This window comes from Corvus hawaiiensis, chromosome 2, assembly GCF_020740725.1.
Source record: "Corvus hawaiiensis isolate bCorHaw1 chromosome 2, bCorHaw1.pri.cur, whole genome shotgun sequence".
NCBI lineage: Eukaryota > Metazoa > Chordata > Aves > Passeriformes > Corvidae > Corvus > Corvus hawaiiensis.
The window spans coordinates 24,230,405-24,246,134 of NC_063214.1; the positions used below are offsets into that span (position 1 = coordinate 24,230,405).

The window sequence follows — 15,730 nt, forward strand, 5'->3', positions numbered from 1 at the left end:
GAAAGCAGGTATTTCACAGTATAAAACCGGGTTGAGGCAATTAAATGAATGTTATGAAGGAGAGGGTAATACTTTTAATGCCTTTTCTCTTTCTCTTACTCCTGTATTTTCCACTTAAAAAAAAAAAAAAAAAGGGAAAAAAATCTCCAACGTGCATTTAAAGGTCTACTTTTCTTTCAGGAGGCTGTTCTGTTGAGATGTAATGTCAGCCGCGATACCAGGCGTGCCCAAGGCACCGCGGGCCCGGCCCCGCGGGCAGTGCGCAGGCGCCGTGGCGCGCGGCGGTGGCGGCATGGGGGACACGCTGGAGGAGCCGTGGTGGGACACCGGGACCGGCGCGGGCGGCACTCCAGGTACGCGTCTCCTGGAGCTCGCTCCTCACGCTGGGCTTGAAGCATTTTACCTGAGAGGCAGCCCCCATCCTCCTTTCCTGCTCTCCTTTCTTTTCGTTGGATTTTGGGGTTTTTTTCCACTTCCCCCCTCCGCTTTTCCCTTCTCTGCTTTTAATTTACTTCTCCAGGTTTTCCACTCTCACTCGCTTTTCCCCCTGTGCCTACTTTTCCCTGCTTTCTACCGAGGGCGGGTTTGCTTGTAAGCAGAATCTCTGCAGCGAGTTGATGTCCAGTCTCTGATTGGAGCCCTGGGATAGACGATGGAGCAGCAAACGAAAATACCAGTGCTTAGGTAACAACAGGAACCCACAAAACAGAAATACGTTTAAGCGAGCTTAAAAACCGGGGCGAGGGGAATGGGAAAACCTCTTGCTTTGAGTTCAGAGCTCAGATCTCCCTTGCATTCATTTACCTTCCAAACTGTATTTTCTTCCCAAGAGTTTATTTGATGAAAGACTTTTGTATAATGTATGATCCTTGTGGGTCTCTTCTGACTCAGAATATTTTGTGATTGTGTTTGCCATTATTGACATGAACTTACTTACAGTTCTGTAAGACCTTGGAAACAGTAAATCCGTACTAGAGTCTTTGGAGGGAAAAGTATCTGTGGTACTTGAAAAGCATCACCCATGTGCTCACTGGGGTGTGTCGCATCACCCTTGCCATGTGTTACTGTAAAAGGGCAGGAGTTAAACAGCTCTTCTCCAGCCATTGCTCCTTGGAGTATAGTGCTATGACTGATTTGTCTTTTTTTTCCTGATGGTTATGATACCTGGTTCACACGCTTGTATTTTTTCAATGTGTCTTGAAACCACAGGCTATAAAATATTTTTTCTGTAATGTTTACATTTAATGTGAAAATTTAGGTAGATCTGGGCAACTAAAATGACTTTAGACTTTATAGTGCCCTATTTTATTGATTGTTATTTTAAATTTCTTTTTTAATGCCATACTGGCGAGAGTTGGGAGTTATCTGCACCTCTGCAAAGACTTCAGTTCTTTCAATGTCATGAAAATTGGTGCTTATTTCCTGTGAAAGGTACTTGGAGAATAGTTAGAGAGGAAGCAATACAAAAATTGTATGTATATAATAAAGAGGGGTCACAAGACCTAATTAGGCTTCTGAGCATTTAATTTTTATTTTTAGTCTCATATAGGTCTCTTAAGCAGTCCCAGTTCCCTTGGTAAATGCTCTTCATTAGGAATTTTTCTTAAGAGCCTACCTGCACATTCTGCCAGCCACAGGTTTTATTTAGGGTGGGTGGTTAGGTGACTGTTACAATGTTTGCAGCTTTCCTTTAGAAATAGGATACAGAGCAGGACTTTGATTATAAACTTTTGACATGATGGATGAGCCATCTGACTTTGAGGTGAGATTGTTAACGACAACTTTTCCATTTACAAAAAACTCCTTGGGATTTTCACAATTGTATTTTAAAATAATTCAGGTGGAAAATAACCTCTGGAGGTGTCTAACCCAATCCTGTACACTTTACTCCAAGAACATTCTTTGAGTGTGTTACAAGTAGTGATTACAGGTGAGTGTTGTGCAAACCATGTACTCTGCTGTCTGTAGCCCACCTTTGTAAACTTGTTGGCAGGTTCTTTTTGTTGCATGGAGTTGACACAAGCTGTTAGTAAACATAAAACGTCTGTTACTTTTATTTTGTGTAGCTATTTTTCACGTAAAACAGGTAAAATCAAAGGTTAATTTGTACAGCATCTTATTGATGCTGTAAAATGCTTTAAAATCAGTTGGCATAAAAGAGGAAATCAGGGTTCACGATGTATGATGTAGGCAGCAATACAAGAAAATAATTGCACATTAGTGAGCACCTTTGACAGACTTGGTCAATTTTATTTCTGTGAAACATCAAGTTTTGTTAAAAAAAATACTATCGAACCTCATTTACTGACCTATTTAAAAATAGCATCTCTGCCATAACTCTAGGTGCAAAGCAGAATTCAAAATGTACTTTTAAAATACTGATCTTTTGCCAGATCCTTTAACCTAGAATAAGTTCTGACCTACAGAATATTCATCATAACTCAGCTCTCAAAAGTAGTTTAGATTTGAGAAACTTGTAGTTAGAAAAGGCTACTTTTAAAAGAGTATGAACATCTTTCAGGTGGAACACCTGAAGAGTATGAAAACACAAAATATATATAAGTATATATCCTGGTGTATGGATATGTAAGGAATTCTAAATTTGCTTCTGGCCACATCATTGGAAGTCATTATTTTAGAGTCCATATTAAAGGTAGTTACTCTCACCTTGAGACATGAATGTTTACCCTGCTGCGAGTGATCTATAGGCGTAGAAAAAGCCAAAAAAATCCAAGGAAGAAAATGCTAAAGGGATTACCCATCTTTTTACCTTGTCAAAGGTAAAACTATGACAAAAACTAAAGAATCTTGCCCAATAACGTCTTCAGCAAACCTTTGAGATGAGATTTGTGGAGGGAGTGGTTAGGGATTATTCTCTACTTAGCAGCGTAGTTTAGTGTTACACATGTTCCACGTCATGCAACTGCAGGACTTCCTTGCCTCCCTTTTTTCCAGATTGTGTCACAACTTTGTCCAGTCTTTTATGTGATTTTTATATTGCATTCAGAATTACAAAGGAAAGGATAAGGAATTCAGAGGAGTTTATTTCGTACTGGTGAAGGACACCAACTTTTTCCTCTTCTCTCCGTGAACAGAAAGGAGCAATTCTCACAGCGCTGTGAATGTCTGGATCTTGCCTGTAGCCAGTGTGCCACATCTCCCAGTCAGTTTGAGGGAGAGGGATGGACTTCTGTTTTACAGAAATTCTTCCAGTTTCCTCCTTTTGTGTTACCGCTCCTTGTCTTTGATTCTCCATGCTTTCTGTATTGCCCTTAATCCCATAGGAGTGTAGTATCCCCATTCGTCAGTTTTAGATCCCTAAGTAGGAGTCTATGTGGGCCCTGCCCCTCATAGGTAGGAATTAATTGTGTCATTGTGAGACAGGAGCAAAACTCTTGTATGTCAGCAGCACAAACAGGTAAGAAGTATAATATGGGACCATGGAGGATGATTTGGCAGTGCTTGTGGGATCCTTTGTGGGCTCTAAGGCAAAGGATGCTATTGCAGGAATTGATTTCTTTTGCCAGAGGTTCTCTTTTCTCTGTGCCTACTGAAGGGTGCCAGTTAACATTAATTTGTAACGTTAATTTGTAATGTGTGATTTGCAGCTGTTGAGAAGCAGACGCTTTGTTGTAATGCATTCAGTGTGAGGGAGCACTGTTGCTTCTTCAGAGCTGAGATCTGTTGCTGGACTCTGTATGACGAGGTTTGTAGCTTTTTTTTTTTTGGCTCATCAATGAGTTGCTGTCCCTTGTGATGGACCCTGGTCAGTATTTGAAGATCTTTCTGATAAGCATGCCGAGTTGATAGCTGCTTTTTCAAATCTGTGTTTCTTCACATCTGTATACGTTCACTCTGCAAGTTGCAGTGGTGTGCTTCTGTGAGCTGTATTTGGATCTAAGCATACATGATATGGAGTCTCAGAACTTGACAGCTGCAGATTTAGTGAATAAAACTGGAAGCTTTTCCTTTTTACTATGGAAAAGTCATTCTTTAATGTCTGCATATTAACACGGGTGTGTCTTGTGGGACACAGCTGAGCTAATTTTTCAGTAGACTGATCTTTTAAAACTTTTTTTGAGTACTTCTAGAGAATTTCTTGTGAAGCTGTTGAGGAAGGCATAGGTTTCTAGTGGGTTTGCAAAAACAGTCACACAGCAGTACTAACGTGTTGTACTGTCTCAGTGGTTAGGTTAAACTTTTAGCTGTGAAATAAAAGGGAAAAATCGGGTAACTGAATGCATCAGACTCTCTCCTTGCTTCAGCAGAAAGATTGCAGTTCTGGCTATGGCACTGTGATCACTACCAGCTTTTGCTTTAGTTAGGAATTAGGATTTGGCAGTTCTTAAAGAAACACCTATGTGTAAGGAGTTTTCCCACGTATTATCAGTTGAGCCATTTAGACTGTTGGAATGCACTCTGTTAGGGGAAGAAGAATGAGGGAGACATTAATACCAGAGAAAGAAATTAATTTTTATATTTTAAAACTGTAACTTGTGTTAGTTGGTATTACAGGATTCTGGTGTGGGGGTTCCTTGCAGTAGTAGTAGTATTTTGTTAGTGTTTCTTAACATTCTATAGAACTGTGAGAAATTTTCTTGCAGAGCAACAATTGCTATTTTTCAGAATACTGGAGACAACGAGCATGGAGCCTTTTCTAATGTTTTTTTTTGTGTTTTTGGTTCGAGGTTTTTTTGGGCGTGTGTTGGCTGAAAGGAAACATTGAATTTTAAGTCTTTTGAAGAAGTTATTCTTTAAGAAAAGCAAAAAGGCAAATTCTCTCATGGATGAACTAGAACTTCTTGTGCAAAGAGTTCAGTTAAAAAAAAAAACCTTCCCTAGGAGCAATGAATCCAGTTACATATTTTTAAGTGAATGTGAGCAGTTGAAAGGAAGGGCAAAATTGTGGAGGAATGCAAGAATAAAATTGCACTTCTGTGTAAGCCGCAACTTACTGTTAAGCTTGATACTAATTTTGATCAGTTCTGAAATACTGTTTAAGTGAACTGAAGTCTAAATACTGTAGTGCAAATGGTGGAAGTTGATATAGCTGATTTAAACAATATCCATCTTGATTCTCACATCTGTTTTCCTAATATAACATCTGCGTGAATTGGAGTGGAGATAATCACACTAGTTAACTCCTCGAGGAGGGAGTTGCTTATCTTCACATCATCTTTTAAAGTGATGCTTGGCACAGCAAGGAGCTCTGCATTTCTCTTAAGTTCAATACGTTATACAAGAGCAGATTTCTCCATGCCTCTCTTCATTTCACCTTTAATGCTGAACTTAGGATATCCATACTGAGACACTTTAATTGCAAAAAACAACTTTGAAAACACAAAACCTTCTGCAACCTCTCTTCATGTGATCATGTTTTTGTAAATCTACTGAGACAATCTTACTATTGTTATTTGTAGAACATGTCAAAACTGAACTTACAGTAGAAATTTATTTGTGTCTTGTGCTCCTGTACTGTGAGCACCAAAACCTGGAATTGCACCAGAAAAAATGGGGCAGAGCATGGTCCCTGCAGACATGCAGTTAACTTTGGCTCCTAAGAATTTGGCTGTCTCCTGATGTCCTGTGATTGGTGCCCGTTGATGTGCTGACCATGTGGATGGTTTCCGATTTTTCCCCAGTGGAAACAACTGCTGCTGAGATTCAGATTAAATCCATTTTAATGTCATAGATCACAGAAAATTATTTACCTTCTCCCTCCACCTTGAAGGCAGGCTTTAGACACGGTCCTTACAATGCGTATCTTTCCAGAAGGGCTGTCTTGGAGTGGTTTGTTGAGATGTCCAGCAGGAATTTTGACAGGTGCTTTGGTTGTGCTTGCAGGCTTTGGTTTGGGGATCCGAGTTGGAATTGAACGACGGAACGTATTGGTAATCTGGAAATAAACCAAGAAGATAAATCATGCTTTAGAGAGGAGAAACAAATGGTGGTTTTAGCTTGGTAGTGCCTTTTCCACTTTGTAAATCCGAATGCACTGCTGTTGGAACTGTTTGTCTGAACTTCCTTTATCTCATTGGTAATAAGGCAGAAGCTTTGTATTTAACTTACCTATTTGATTGGTGAATATCACAGAATCTCAATGGATTGAAACTCAGAGTATAAATAAGAGGGGTTTCCTGTCTGTCAGCTGACTAAGTATCAGCCCTAGGAGCTGAGTGATGCAGTGCAAAGTCTTGAACTGTGTGAGTTCTCTGGGTGAATAATCAGAGAAATTCCACATGCAGAAGCAAATCTTGATTCAGTCCTGAGTAGCAGGCAATACCCAGCTCATACTTTACTGTGAGAGATCATTCTTTGACAGTGACCAGTGTACACAAAATTAATGTATTTGTGAGACAACCCTCCCTCCAGAATGCATCATAGTCATATTTAATTGCAAAAGAAGTAAATATACCAGAAAATGTTATTATGTGCACTGAAAAGGGGGGAAGAACTATAAAGGCAAGAAGCTTGGTTGAAAGATACCATTATCTGAAACAAGGATTGAACATCCACTACTCATCAGAAAACCTTTTTGAATCACAAGCATTTTTATATACCTTTTTCAGTCAAGCTAAGGGTAAAAGAACGTCACTTAAATTTTTTTTTTTTAAAACATAAAATGGAAATGGTGTTCAAATGAGGACAATAGAAAACAGTGTTGGAATTCTGGTGACTTAAGTATGAATAAGAACGAGCTAGATCGAAGTGGGTTTTGAGAAAACTTCCTAGTGGCTATAATGGTCTGCCTGGGCTGATTAAAAAAATAAAAATAATCACAAATCAAAAGCTTGCCATTTACCTGTAGATAATTGTGTATGACAGGGGTTTTCAATAGAATAAAGCTGAGCCAACATCAGATCATTGCATGTGCTCAGTGCAGAGGAATTTGGGGGAAGTTTGCATGTCACAGATGTGCTTACTGGATCATGAGTAAGGAAAAAAAATCAACCTGGGCTTAATTGAAGTATGATAACAAAGAGATAAAATAGTAACAATCTCCTAGAACAGTGTGGTTTGTTTAATGATGAGACCCATGTGGGAGGGAAAGATGTAGGTAAGTTTTTAACTTACTATTATAGATATGACCATTCTATTATTGTGGTTTTAAAAAAAATTTGACAGTGGTCTCTAACAAAAGAATCTCATGAGGTCAGATCTTGTGTGGACACTGTGGAAAAACAAGGAAAATTCTCAAGGTTAATTAGTGGCGAGTGGATAGGTAGCAGAGCAGTGAGCTAGTTTTTAATAGTATAGTGGAGATAGCATCTGAACCTCACAGACACCTCTGATACTCAACATATTCATAAACTGCATAGGAAGACTACTGAAATGATAATAATTGTATGTGGTATAACAGGGAGAGTAGTAGAAGCAAGAGCTGACAGTAATTCATGTTACTGAGTAAAAATGCATGTCAGTTCAGTGTTAATAATTGAAAAATAATATATTTAGGGAAAACTAGTTCACATACAGTAGTGACATTTATTGTCACTAAGAACATAGATCTTGGAATCCCTGTAAATTGTCCTCATTGCTCAGCAACTGGCAGTTGTCAAAAAGGTAACAGACAAGTTAGGAATTGCTAGGAAAAGAGTACAAGAAAAACCCCATCATTTTTTAGTGTGTGAATCAAAACCATACCTACATTGTGAATGTTTTACAGGGTTTTGTCCAAACAGCTCAATAAAGGGCATGCCAAAATGCAGAAAAGGTGGCAAAGACTATCAATTATGAAATGTCTTCTGAGTGAGGATCAATAACATACACTAAACCTGTTGAAGATTGGAAAATAGACTGTGGTGAGAAAAATAAACAACAACAGAAATGTACTAGCATTACAGTGAATAGGGCAATTCTCTAGCATGCTTGGGAGGGCATCCACGAGGCGGATTGAAGGTATGTGAAAAGTGTTTTCCCTTGTCAATGAGCTGTGAAACTCACTGGGACAGGCAGTTTTTGAGGTAATGATATAACTTGGTTTCGAGAGAATTAATGCTCATTCAGGGCATCCATCAAGGACTGCTGAACACAAAGATGTGTGGAGATTCCAGCTGTGGATTGCCATAAGTTGCAGGCTGCCAGAGGCTCGATTTTCTACTCTCTGTGCCTGGTACTTAACATTCATAGGCATTTAACACTGGTCACTACCAAAGATGAGATATGGAGTCTGAGTGTCTAAAACTTCTTTCATGTTTTAATTTTTAAAATCAGCGTGTTTTGATTTGTAGTGCTTTTTTTTTTTTTTTTTAATGCCTTGAGAAAGGAAAGAGTTTGGCTTTGAAAGTGAGTAAGGAAAAAGATGCGTTTTTCTTTCCTTGTGTCCCTTCAAGATTTTACCTCTGGGTGGCAGCGAAGTTCTCCTTTTGCACTGCACCCCAGTATTTTCACTTAAACTTGACTGAAGTTCTTTGTTAAATGCTGCATAAACAAAATTAACATGCATTTTCATGATAGTCTGGAATTTTAGCATTCCTAATGTTAGTAGGAAAGGAAAAAAAAGAAAGAATCTCCCCTTTGCCCCCAAACCAAAAAGCATTTTGCTTCAATTACTAAACAGGCTGTGTTAAGAAAGGGAATTGATGTTGGAGAGGATAGTTGTGTTACTGCTCTGTGGCTTTCCATCAGTACTGAGTTGGAAGAGTTTGCCTCTGACCATGTGGTATGGCCTGGTAGATGAGGCATAGTATTGAGAATAAAATGTTTGGGTGGGCTATTACTGGCAGTGCTGCTATCTGATATAATTGTAGAGATGATAGAAAATGTGTCAGTTTCCCAACTATAAAAAGAATTAGATTAGCCATCATTTGCTAAGTATTTTGAGGTGAATAGATAAAAATATTTATGTAAAGTCTTGCGTGCTAACGTGAGATTGTATCTCTAAGAGTTGTGTTTGGTTGTTTGGTTTGGGGTTTTTTTGGAAAGTGTTCCAGTTCAGAGCTTCCTTAGGTTACAAATGTCTGGAGTTGATTGACCAGCCATGTTAGTACTTCAGGAAGAATTCGTAGGCCCAGATTTTTACAGGTTTTGTGCATCTGACTGGTATTCAGGCTCTAAGGTTTTATTGAATCAGTGAAAAGTTAGGTGTTGAAATATCCCTGTGCTCTGGCCTATAGTTTGCATCAGTTTCTAGTTCATTAAAACCACCATTGAAAATGTGGCCTTCTGAACCATCAGATTTCATTTCAGTCAAATTTGTTTTTGTGATTCAAAAAGATGCTGTATTTTGCAGTTCTGAATGACAATATTGAATACATCTACATTTTTATCATTTAGTGCCTAGAGCTGCATTATAACTGGTGGACTTGTCAAGGTTGGATCTGCGTACAGAGTTTGTATTGCTCTCTTTAACTTGTGTCATGTTTGATTGTAGCCACAATAACTGAATTGCTCTAGCTCCTGGCATAGGCTCAAAATTAAGGATAACAGTTGTATTATGGGGCTTTTTTTTCTATACAAATAAACTATATCAGTGCTAAGTTTCTCTGCCAGGACAACTGAACTTGCTCCTCAATGATTGTACCAATCTAACTTATGATGAAGGCAAGGATTTCACCAACTGCCCATCTAGTTCTCTTCCTCCCCATACAGCACTTAAAAATCGGTGGTTTTCATCATTCCTGATATAAATTCTGGAGAGGAAAGACTGAATAACTTAAATTTACAGAAAACATTTATTGACACTTCGGAATTCAGTTACGTGCGTAGCTAGATCAAGGACTAAACTTTGTTTATTTTCTAGAACTTACGCTCAAAATTGTGAATCTCAGGTAAGAGTTGTAAACAGAACATTTTGGGTCAGTTGACTGGATCAGTGCTTAAGCTGCTGTAAGATGTATCCATAAAGAAGGAATGGCATTATGTGGGAATTGTCTGGAAAGCACTTGGGAGTAACCATATATAAAATTTTGCATTGGCTCAGTTGTATGTGTACGGAAAATCCTTGTGTAATACTCCTAGGTCCTTCCCTACTGCTTAGTGTAGAGTAATGTAAGCAGATACACTGGCTATAGCAGGCTTGTATCTTGGGATGTCTGGTTTGGTTTTTAGACAGACCTGAATGACTAAAAACCCCTAATATATAGATTTTGGTGGGCCTTTTCAATTTGATTTTTAACTAAGTATGGGAAATCTGTGTGCACACCATGAATTACTTCTCTTCAAGTGTATGCATCCTTTCTACCAGTTCATCTTCTTCAAGATGAATATTTTTAGTCTCCCTCGTTCTTTTTTGAATTCTCATTTGTGTTCTGAATTGGCTGGCTTTGTGTTCATCATTGCTGTTCAGGTATGTCTCCTTGAGTTGCTGTCTGTAGGCCACTTTTTATATCTGCTATCTTTCGAAGTCAGAGAAGAGAAAAAAGATATGTTTATTTTTCAAAAAGCAAGCTCAGCTGCCTTTCATGTTCTGGAGATCCCTTGTGAGTTCCCATTAATGCTCTTGAAACACCCCCAGAAACAAAATGTTGCCCAGGAGTGACCTATCTGAGTAGTTATGCAGTTTTCCTTTACTTGACGAGTCTACGTAAGCATCAGCAAATAATTACTGCAACAGCAATGACAACTAACCCCAAAAACATTAAACTGGCCGCATATTTTAAATTAGATTATGTGGTACATCTGTCTCTAAGTACAACAGCACCATATTGGTTCAAGGCATTAAGCTTGGAAAATAGCCAAGTTTTTGTCAGTAGTGCTTAGTTGGAGAAATAAACAATTAAAGCTAATTTTCAAGGCAAGCTATGATCTAAGAATCAAGAAAGCTGCATTTTAACTTCATTTTTAAAGTAACTTCTGAAGCAGACATTAATTGCCTGTGATAGGAATTGGCAGAAGAAAGGGTGTTAGAGTGAGAACTCTACACAGAGACTACGTTTGTTGTCTCTTAGCAAATGACAGTGGATACTTCAGGGATGGGGACAAACACTGGCATAGGTGATAATTGAGAAGTTTTCACACATTAGTGTCAAAATGCCCCTTCTAATTTCAGAAAGACAACAGAGAAAGCATGCTCTGAAATACCAGGATATATATTCCATACCCACCTTTTTTCTCTCCCATAGGGACAGAGGTGGCTTATTTATATGGGCGAGCTTTTAACACAATGCAATGCTTGCTTCCTGGGGAGTGGGATAAGGCAAGTGTGTGTGGAAGTGTCACGGAGAGAAAATATTTCTGTTTCTGTGCTGTTGAAGTAGTTCTCCTGCTTTTGGTCCTAATCCTTTCTTTTTCCTTCTGGAAGTATGACGTGTGCTTTGCTTCCTGTTTGAACTTTATTCATTTAAATAGGGAGAAGCATGTAGTACTTATGCTGTAAGTTTTCTTATTTGTCTTTCTACATCATCGTAGCATTTGATCTAGGCGAAATAACTTCAGATAAAGTTTCTTTCTCACTGCTTAAATTTTTAGTTTAAGAAATTTGAGTATCACTTTCAGCTTTAGTGAAAGTGGCCAGGGGATGGCGCTGAAGATCCTTCACGCAGAAGCCCATGTATGTATGTGCATAAGCGTGCCTCTTGCCAGACTTAAGTTTGTTCCTGGATGATTGAATGCAGTCAGAATGAAAGCCAGGTCTGCAAGTGAGAACGAGTTAAGATTAAGTGATAAACTTGAATATTCCCTTTGGTCTCCAAGCCAGACAGCTTTGGCTGAAATTTCTGGTTAGGCATCCTCAACTGCACAGAGCATTCAGATACTTCCTTTTCTTTACTTTTCTTTCACTAGGTCTTGGCATTTGTTTTCTAGGAATCCAAAGTGAGAAGTCTCAGTTGCTCTGAATTCCCTTTTATGCAACACACGTGTGTGTGTGTGACTATACTGAGATGTGTGAGCAGGAGCAGTGTAAAATCTTTACTCTTACTAACACTGGTGAGACCTCAGCCAGGCTGGTGTCTGGCTTGGCTCACTGCATTGTCACACCACTATAAACAGCTCAGCAGAGGGAAAATGACTCTCCAGTAATCTCTAGAGTCATAGTACTCGAGCTGTTAAGTGGAAGAGCAATTAGGTTTGTTTAATCTGGAGAAAACAAAACTGAGAAGAGATGTAATAATTGTCTTCTAGTATGTGTTGGAGAGAAAATAATTTTCAAAGTCCAGTGGGGGAGATAGGAAAGAGAATACTGGAGTACAATTTCAGCAACGTAGATTTAATTTAGAAATTAGCAAGATTCTTAATACAAGGGTATTTCAGCCCTGTTACATATTCCTGGGTAACTGTGAAGTTGTCACTGCAGAAGTTTTTTAGAACCATATGAACCAGGTTTTCATTTGGAAGGTTTTAAGTCAAGTTATAGTGAGGGAATAGGCTCAGAAATGTCCTGAGATCCTTTTTAAGCTCTGTTTTCTGCATCTTCTACTCTTCTGCTGATATTTGCCCTATTACAGTGCTCTTGATTTCAATAATACGGCATATTTGACAGAAAAATCTGTATTAATATTAGAAATTATTTCTATATATGTGACACAATTTGCACTAATGTACTTAAATGTGTCACTGTGGTCTTATATCCTGAATGCCAAGTTTAAATCTACTTTCTGGTTGTGGGGAAAAGAAGGGTTGGAGGCCGAAGTTGTATTTTTAGTTTCTAAAATTCTGTTATGTGCCTTACTTTTCTTACGACGTGCCTTTGCTGGGAAGTGTGATGATAATATTTTAAACTTTTGATGACTTAAAGACTCATTTCTAGTAGATAATTGACAAGATGCAGGGAAGGGTAAGGTTATGTTGTGGGTTAACTCCCGTAGGACAAGGTTACCTGGGGCTGGTTCATCAGCATCATCATGCAGCTGGAGTGAACAGTTGTTTGCTGTTAATCTTCCCTTTGCCCCTTAAAAGTCGAAGGGGTCTCAGGCACCTTGTTAGGGCACTTGGGGGTGCCTAGGAACAGAAGTGTGTGGCCTTTTTAGAATACTACACACGCTGCAATAGCAGTTGTGTCCCGCAGAGGGGAGTGCCAGCACTTAGATGTTCCTGCAGGCGCTGAAGTGTCAGTGCTGTTAGAGAGAATACAGCCTGGGTCAGACCAGCAGCCCACTTGGTTTAAAGCTGCACTGGCATTTGTTGAGTTAGATTCTTGGCAGTGGGGTATCATTCTGTACAGGCTGGGGGCAGGTAGGGATATTGGTGTTTGCGTATTTCTGTGGCAGTTTCTAAAGGTGTTTGAAGCTGCACTTATACCCACACACACCTTTTAACATGAAAATGTCTTCATTATCAATGTTGTCTGTTTGAAAGCTTTGAGTATGTTTTCCCTATGTTAGTCAATTTATATGGTGGAAAGGTTTACAGAGGTTCTGCATGGAGAAGAAAAAAGACCCTCTAGCTTTTACCGTTGTGACTTTTTTCTGTCTGTGAGCAGGCTGTTTTCCTCTTGGAAGGCCACATTAAAAGGTGTGTTAATCAGAGTCCTATTTTCAATATATATATTTTTTTCCTAATATATATAAAATGATAATTAAAATAAAAGGCTCTCTACCTTTTATCCAGCTAAGATTGATGTTTCTTCAGGATAAAACGACCTATAGTGGCTTGCATATGAGACAATCAAGGATAAGAAAATACAGATACTAATCACGTTAGAAACTGCCTTGCTTGGATTTTGCACAAGTCAATTCTCTCCCAAAAGAAATCCAGAATTATGTTAACGGGACTGATGAATGCTTGTTGTATATTTGAAGTGCTTTGTGATGTATTTGTATGCTAGATTGTATCTCTTCAGACAATAGCGGTAGCATCAAAGGTGATGGGACCAGGACTTCGGCAGTGTTTGCACTATAAAATGCTCCTTTTTCCTTTTTGCTTGTCCGTTCAGTTATGCTGATGTAGCTCTTTTATAAAGCTGAGCTGTGAAATGGATCCTGTTTTGTTGAGGTTGTTTGTTTGGTTTTTGTTTTGGTTTTTTGAAAAGAGGATTTGTGGAGCATGGCTTTTTGTTTGTGGTTTTGCTTTTGTTTTTTTAAATTCAGGTTAGTTTCTTGACCTGGTTCACAGTGCTGCCTTCTGGAACAGTGGTGGCAGCACAACTGAAAGGGCAATATTTTGTAATTTGGGTTGTGGTAGGGGCAAAAAAGGGGAGGGAGCTTCTTTGGCCCATCCCTGTTTGAAGACCCTGTGATGTCAGACCACTGCATGGCAAATGAAGAGATGTTGATTTAAAGAGGTCTTTCCACTTGTGCACAAAAAGTGTTTCTCAAGAGTACTTTGCTTTGTGGTCAGAAGAGAATTACATTTGGTTGGCAACTCTGGTATTTGAAGCTTTCTGGGTGCCCACAGTATGGTGGGTCACTGGCTAATGTGCTAGCTACAGCACAGAGAGAATTCAGCTTCATCTTGGGGCACTGGCTGCAGATCTGTGAAAACGCTTCATGCCGCTTAAGTTTTTATGATTTGTCTCTTTTTTTTGAGCAATTTCCCACTTACAGTACTTGGTGTTAATTTTAAAGCATTTTTATACACCCACTTGTGCTGTAGCTGTATTTGAACCATAAGATCTTTCTCCCTTCTGTTTCTTGGTAACATAATGTTTTGGTAGTCTTTGCTTAAGCCTGGAGATTAGGCAGTTGTCAGTTTTTGTTTTGCCTGTCTCAATATCTGTTTCCTAGGGACAAAATCATCCTGCAGATGGTTACTCCATTTCCATCACCTAACCCTGCAGCATCCATTGAATCTTGTTGAGAAAATAGAGCTGTACAATTCTGCTCCTGATTATTTTTTCCCTAGTGTGGGGAGCACGCCTTCCTAAGCCTTGCATGAAATGCTTACATACAGACCTTTTTCTTATTACAGCCTTACATTCTGTCCCCAGACACCGTATTGGCTACAGTGCTTCGGATGAGGAAGATTAGCAGTCTGCTCCTGTAATTTTTGTTTTTTCTAGCTCTTAATTAGTGACTTGCAGGAGGTCTTTAAATAACTTGAAATACTACCTCATAGTTGATGGATGGGTGCTTTGGTCTCAGATGACCATTATCACTTTGTATTCTCTTCATTTTGCTTTTCCTCCTTTTCCCTCCCTCCCCTCATCCATCCTCCCTGTAAGGACAAAAATTGCAAGTATTTCTTCCGAGATATTTAATCACATAAAGAGAATGGCTTAAAAATGCTGAGCACCAAAGTGTTTGTGCTGCCCTTGCTTGTGTCCATTGATCATTCACTGAAAAAAACCCAAAAAGGTGAAGGGAAGTGAGATGGTAACTGCTGTCATTTTTTAATCAGTTAATTCTCCCTTTCTTTTGCTGGGAACTAAACATAAAGGGGAAAAGGTAGATTTTTAAACCTTAGAGGAGATGCTTGTCAAGAGGTTTGGAAAAGAGAAGGATTGATATTATGATCTGCTGAAAACTGTTTTTACGCTGTCTTTCACAGTTTAATCCCTCTGATATATGCTTCTTACTATGTGACCTTATTTCCTTGCAACATTTAAATGAATCATTACATACCTGTCAGACTTTAGGCTTTTGAGCAACTGCTGAAAGCAAAAGTTTCTCAGCCTCCAAATTAACAGCAATACTTACCACTTAGAGTAGTTGAAGTTCCTAGAAAAGCTGCCTTACTTGTTGAATTTTAATATTATGCTTGATGTTTTTGTTCAGAGTGCTTGAATTGATGTGCAGATAAGTTATTTAAATTTCTCCTTGCCCTTCTGCTTTCTTATTGTCTGCCAAGGAAGTAGGTGGATATTCCCTCTCAGCAAAGTGGAAGTACTCTGAAATATGGAGTGGTGATCTGA

General features: G+C 38.9%; 2 protein-coding genes across 4 annotated transcripts in view; one reads left to right on the forward strand and one right to left on the reverse strand.

The window, feature by feature from the left end:
• CMSS1 (cms1 ribosomal small subunit homolog) overlaps positions 1-15,730 on the forward strand; it is a 227,427-nt gene that overhangs the window by 159 nt on the left and 211,538 nt on the right. The window contains exon 2 of the mRNA XM_048293880.1: positions 181-353. Coding sequence (XP_048149837.1) covers positions 203-353 — 151 coding nt within the window. The 5' untranslated portion in view covers positions 181-202. The remainder of the gene's footprint in view (positions 1-180; positions 354-15,730) is intronic.
• Positions 3,025-15,730, reverse strand: part of FILIP1L (filamin A interacting protein 1 like) — a 188,429-nt gene continuing 175,723 nt past the window's right edge. For 2 of the 3 annotated variants that reach the window (XM_048293869.1, XM_048293872.1), the window contains 2 exons: positions 5,712-5,896; positions 3,025-4,419 (listed from right to left, as the gene is read on the reverse strand). In XM_048293869.1, coding sequence (XP_048149826.1) covers positions 4,329-4,419; positions 5,712-5,896 — 276 coding nt within the window. In that variant the 3' untranslated portion in view covers positions 3,025-4,328. The remainder of the gene's footprint in view (positions 4,420-5,711; positions 5,897-15,730) is intronic. The other variant, XM_048293870.1, reaches the window with a different exon arrangement.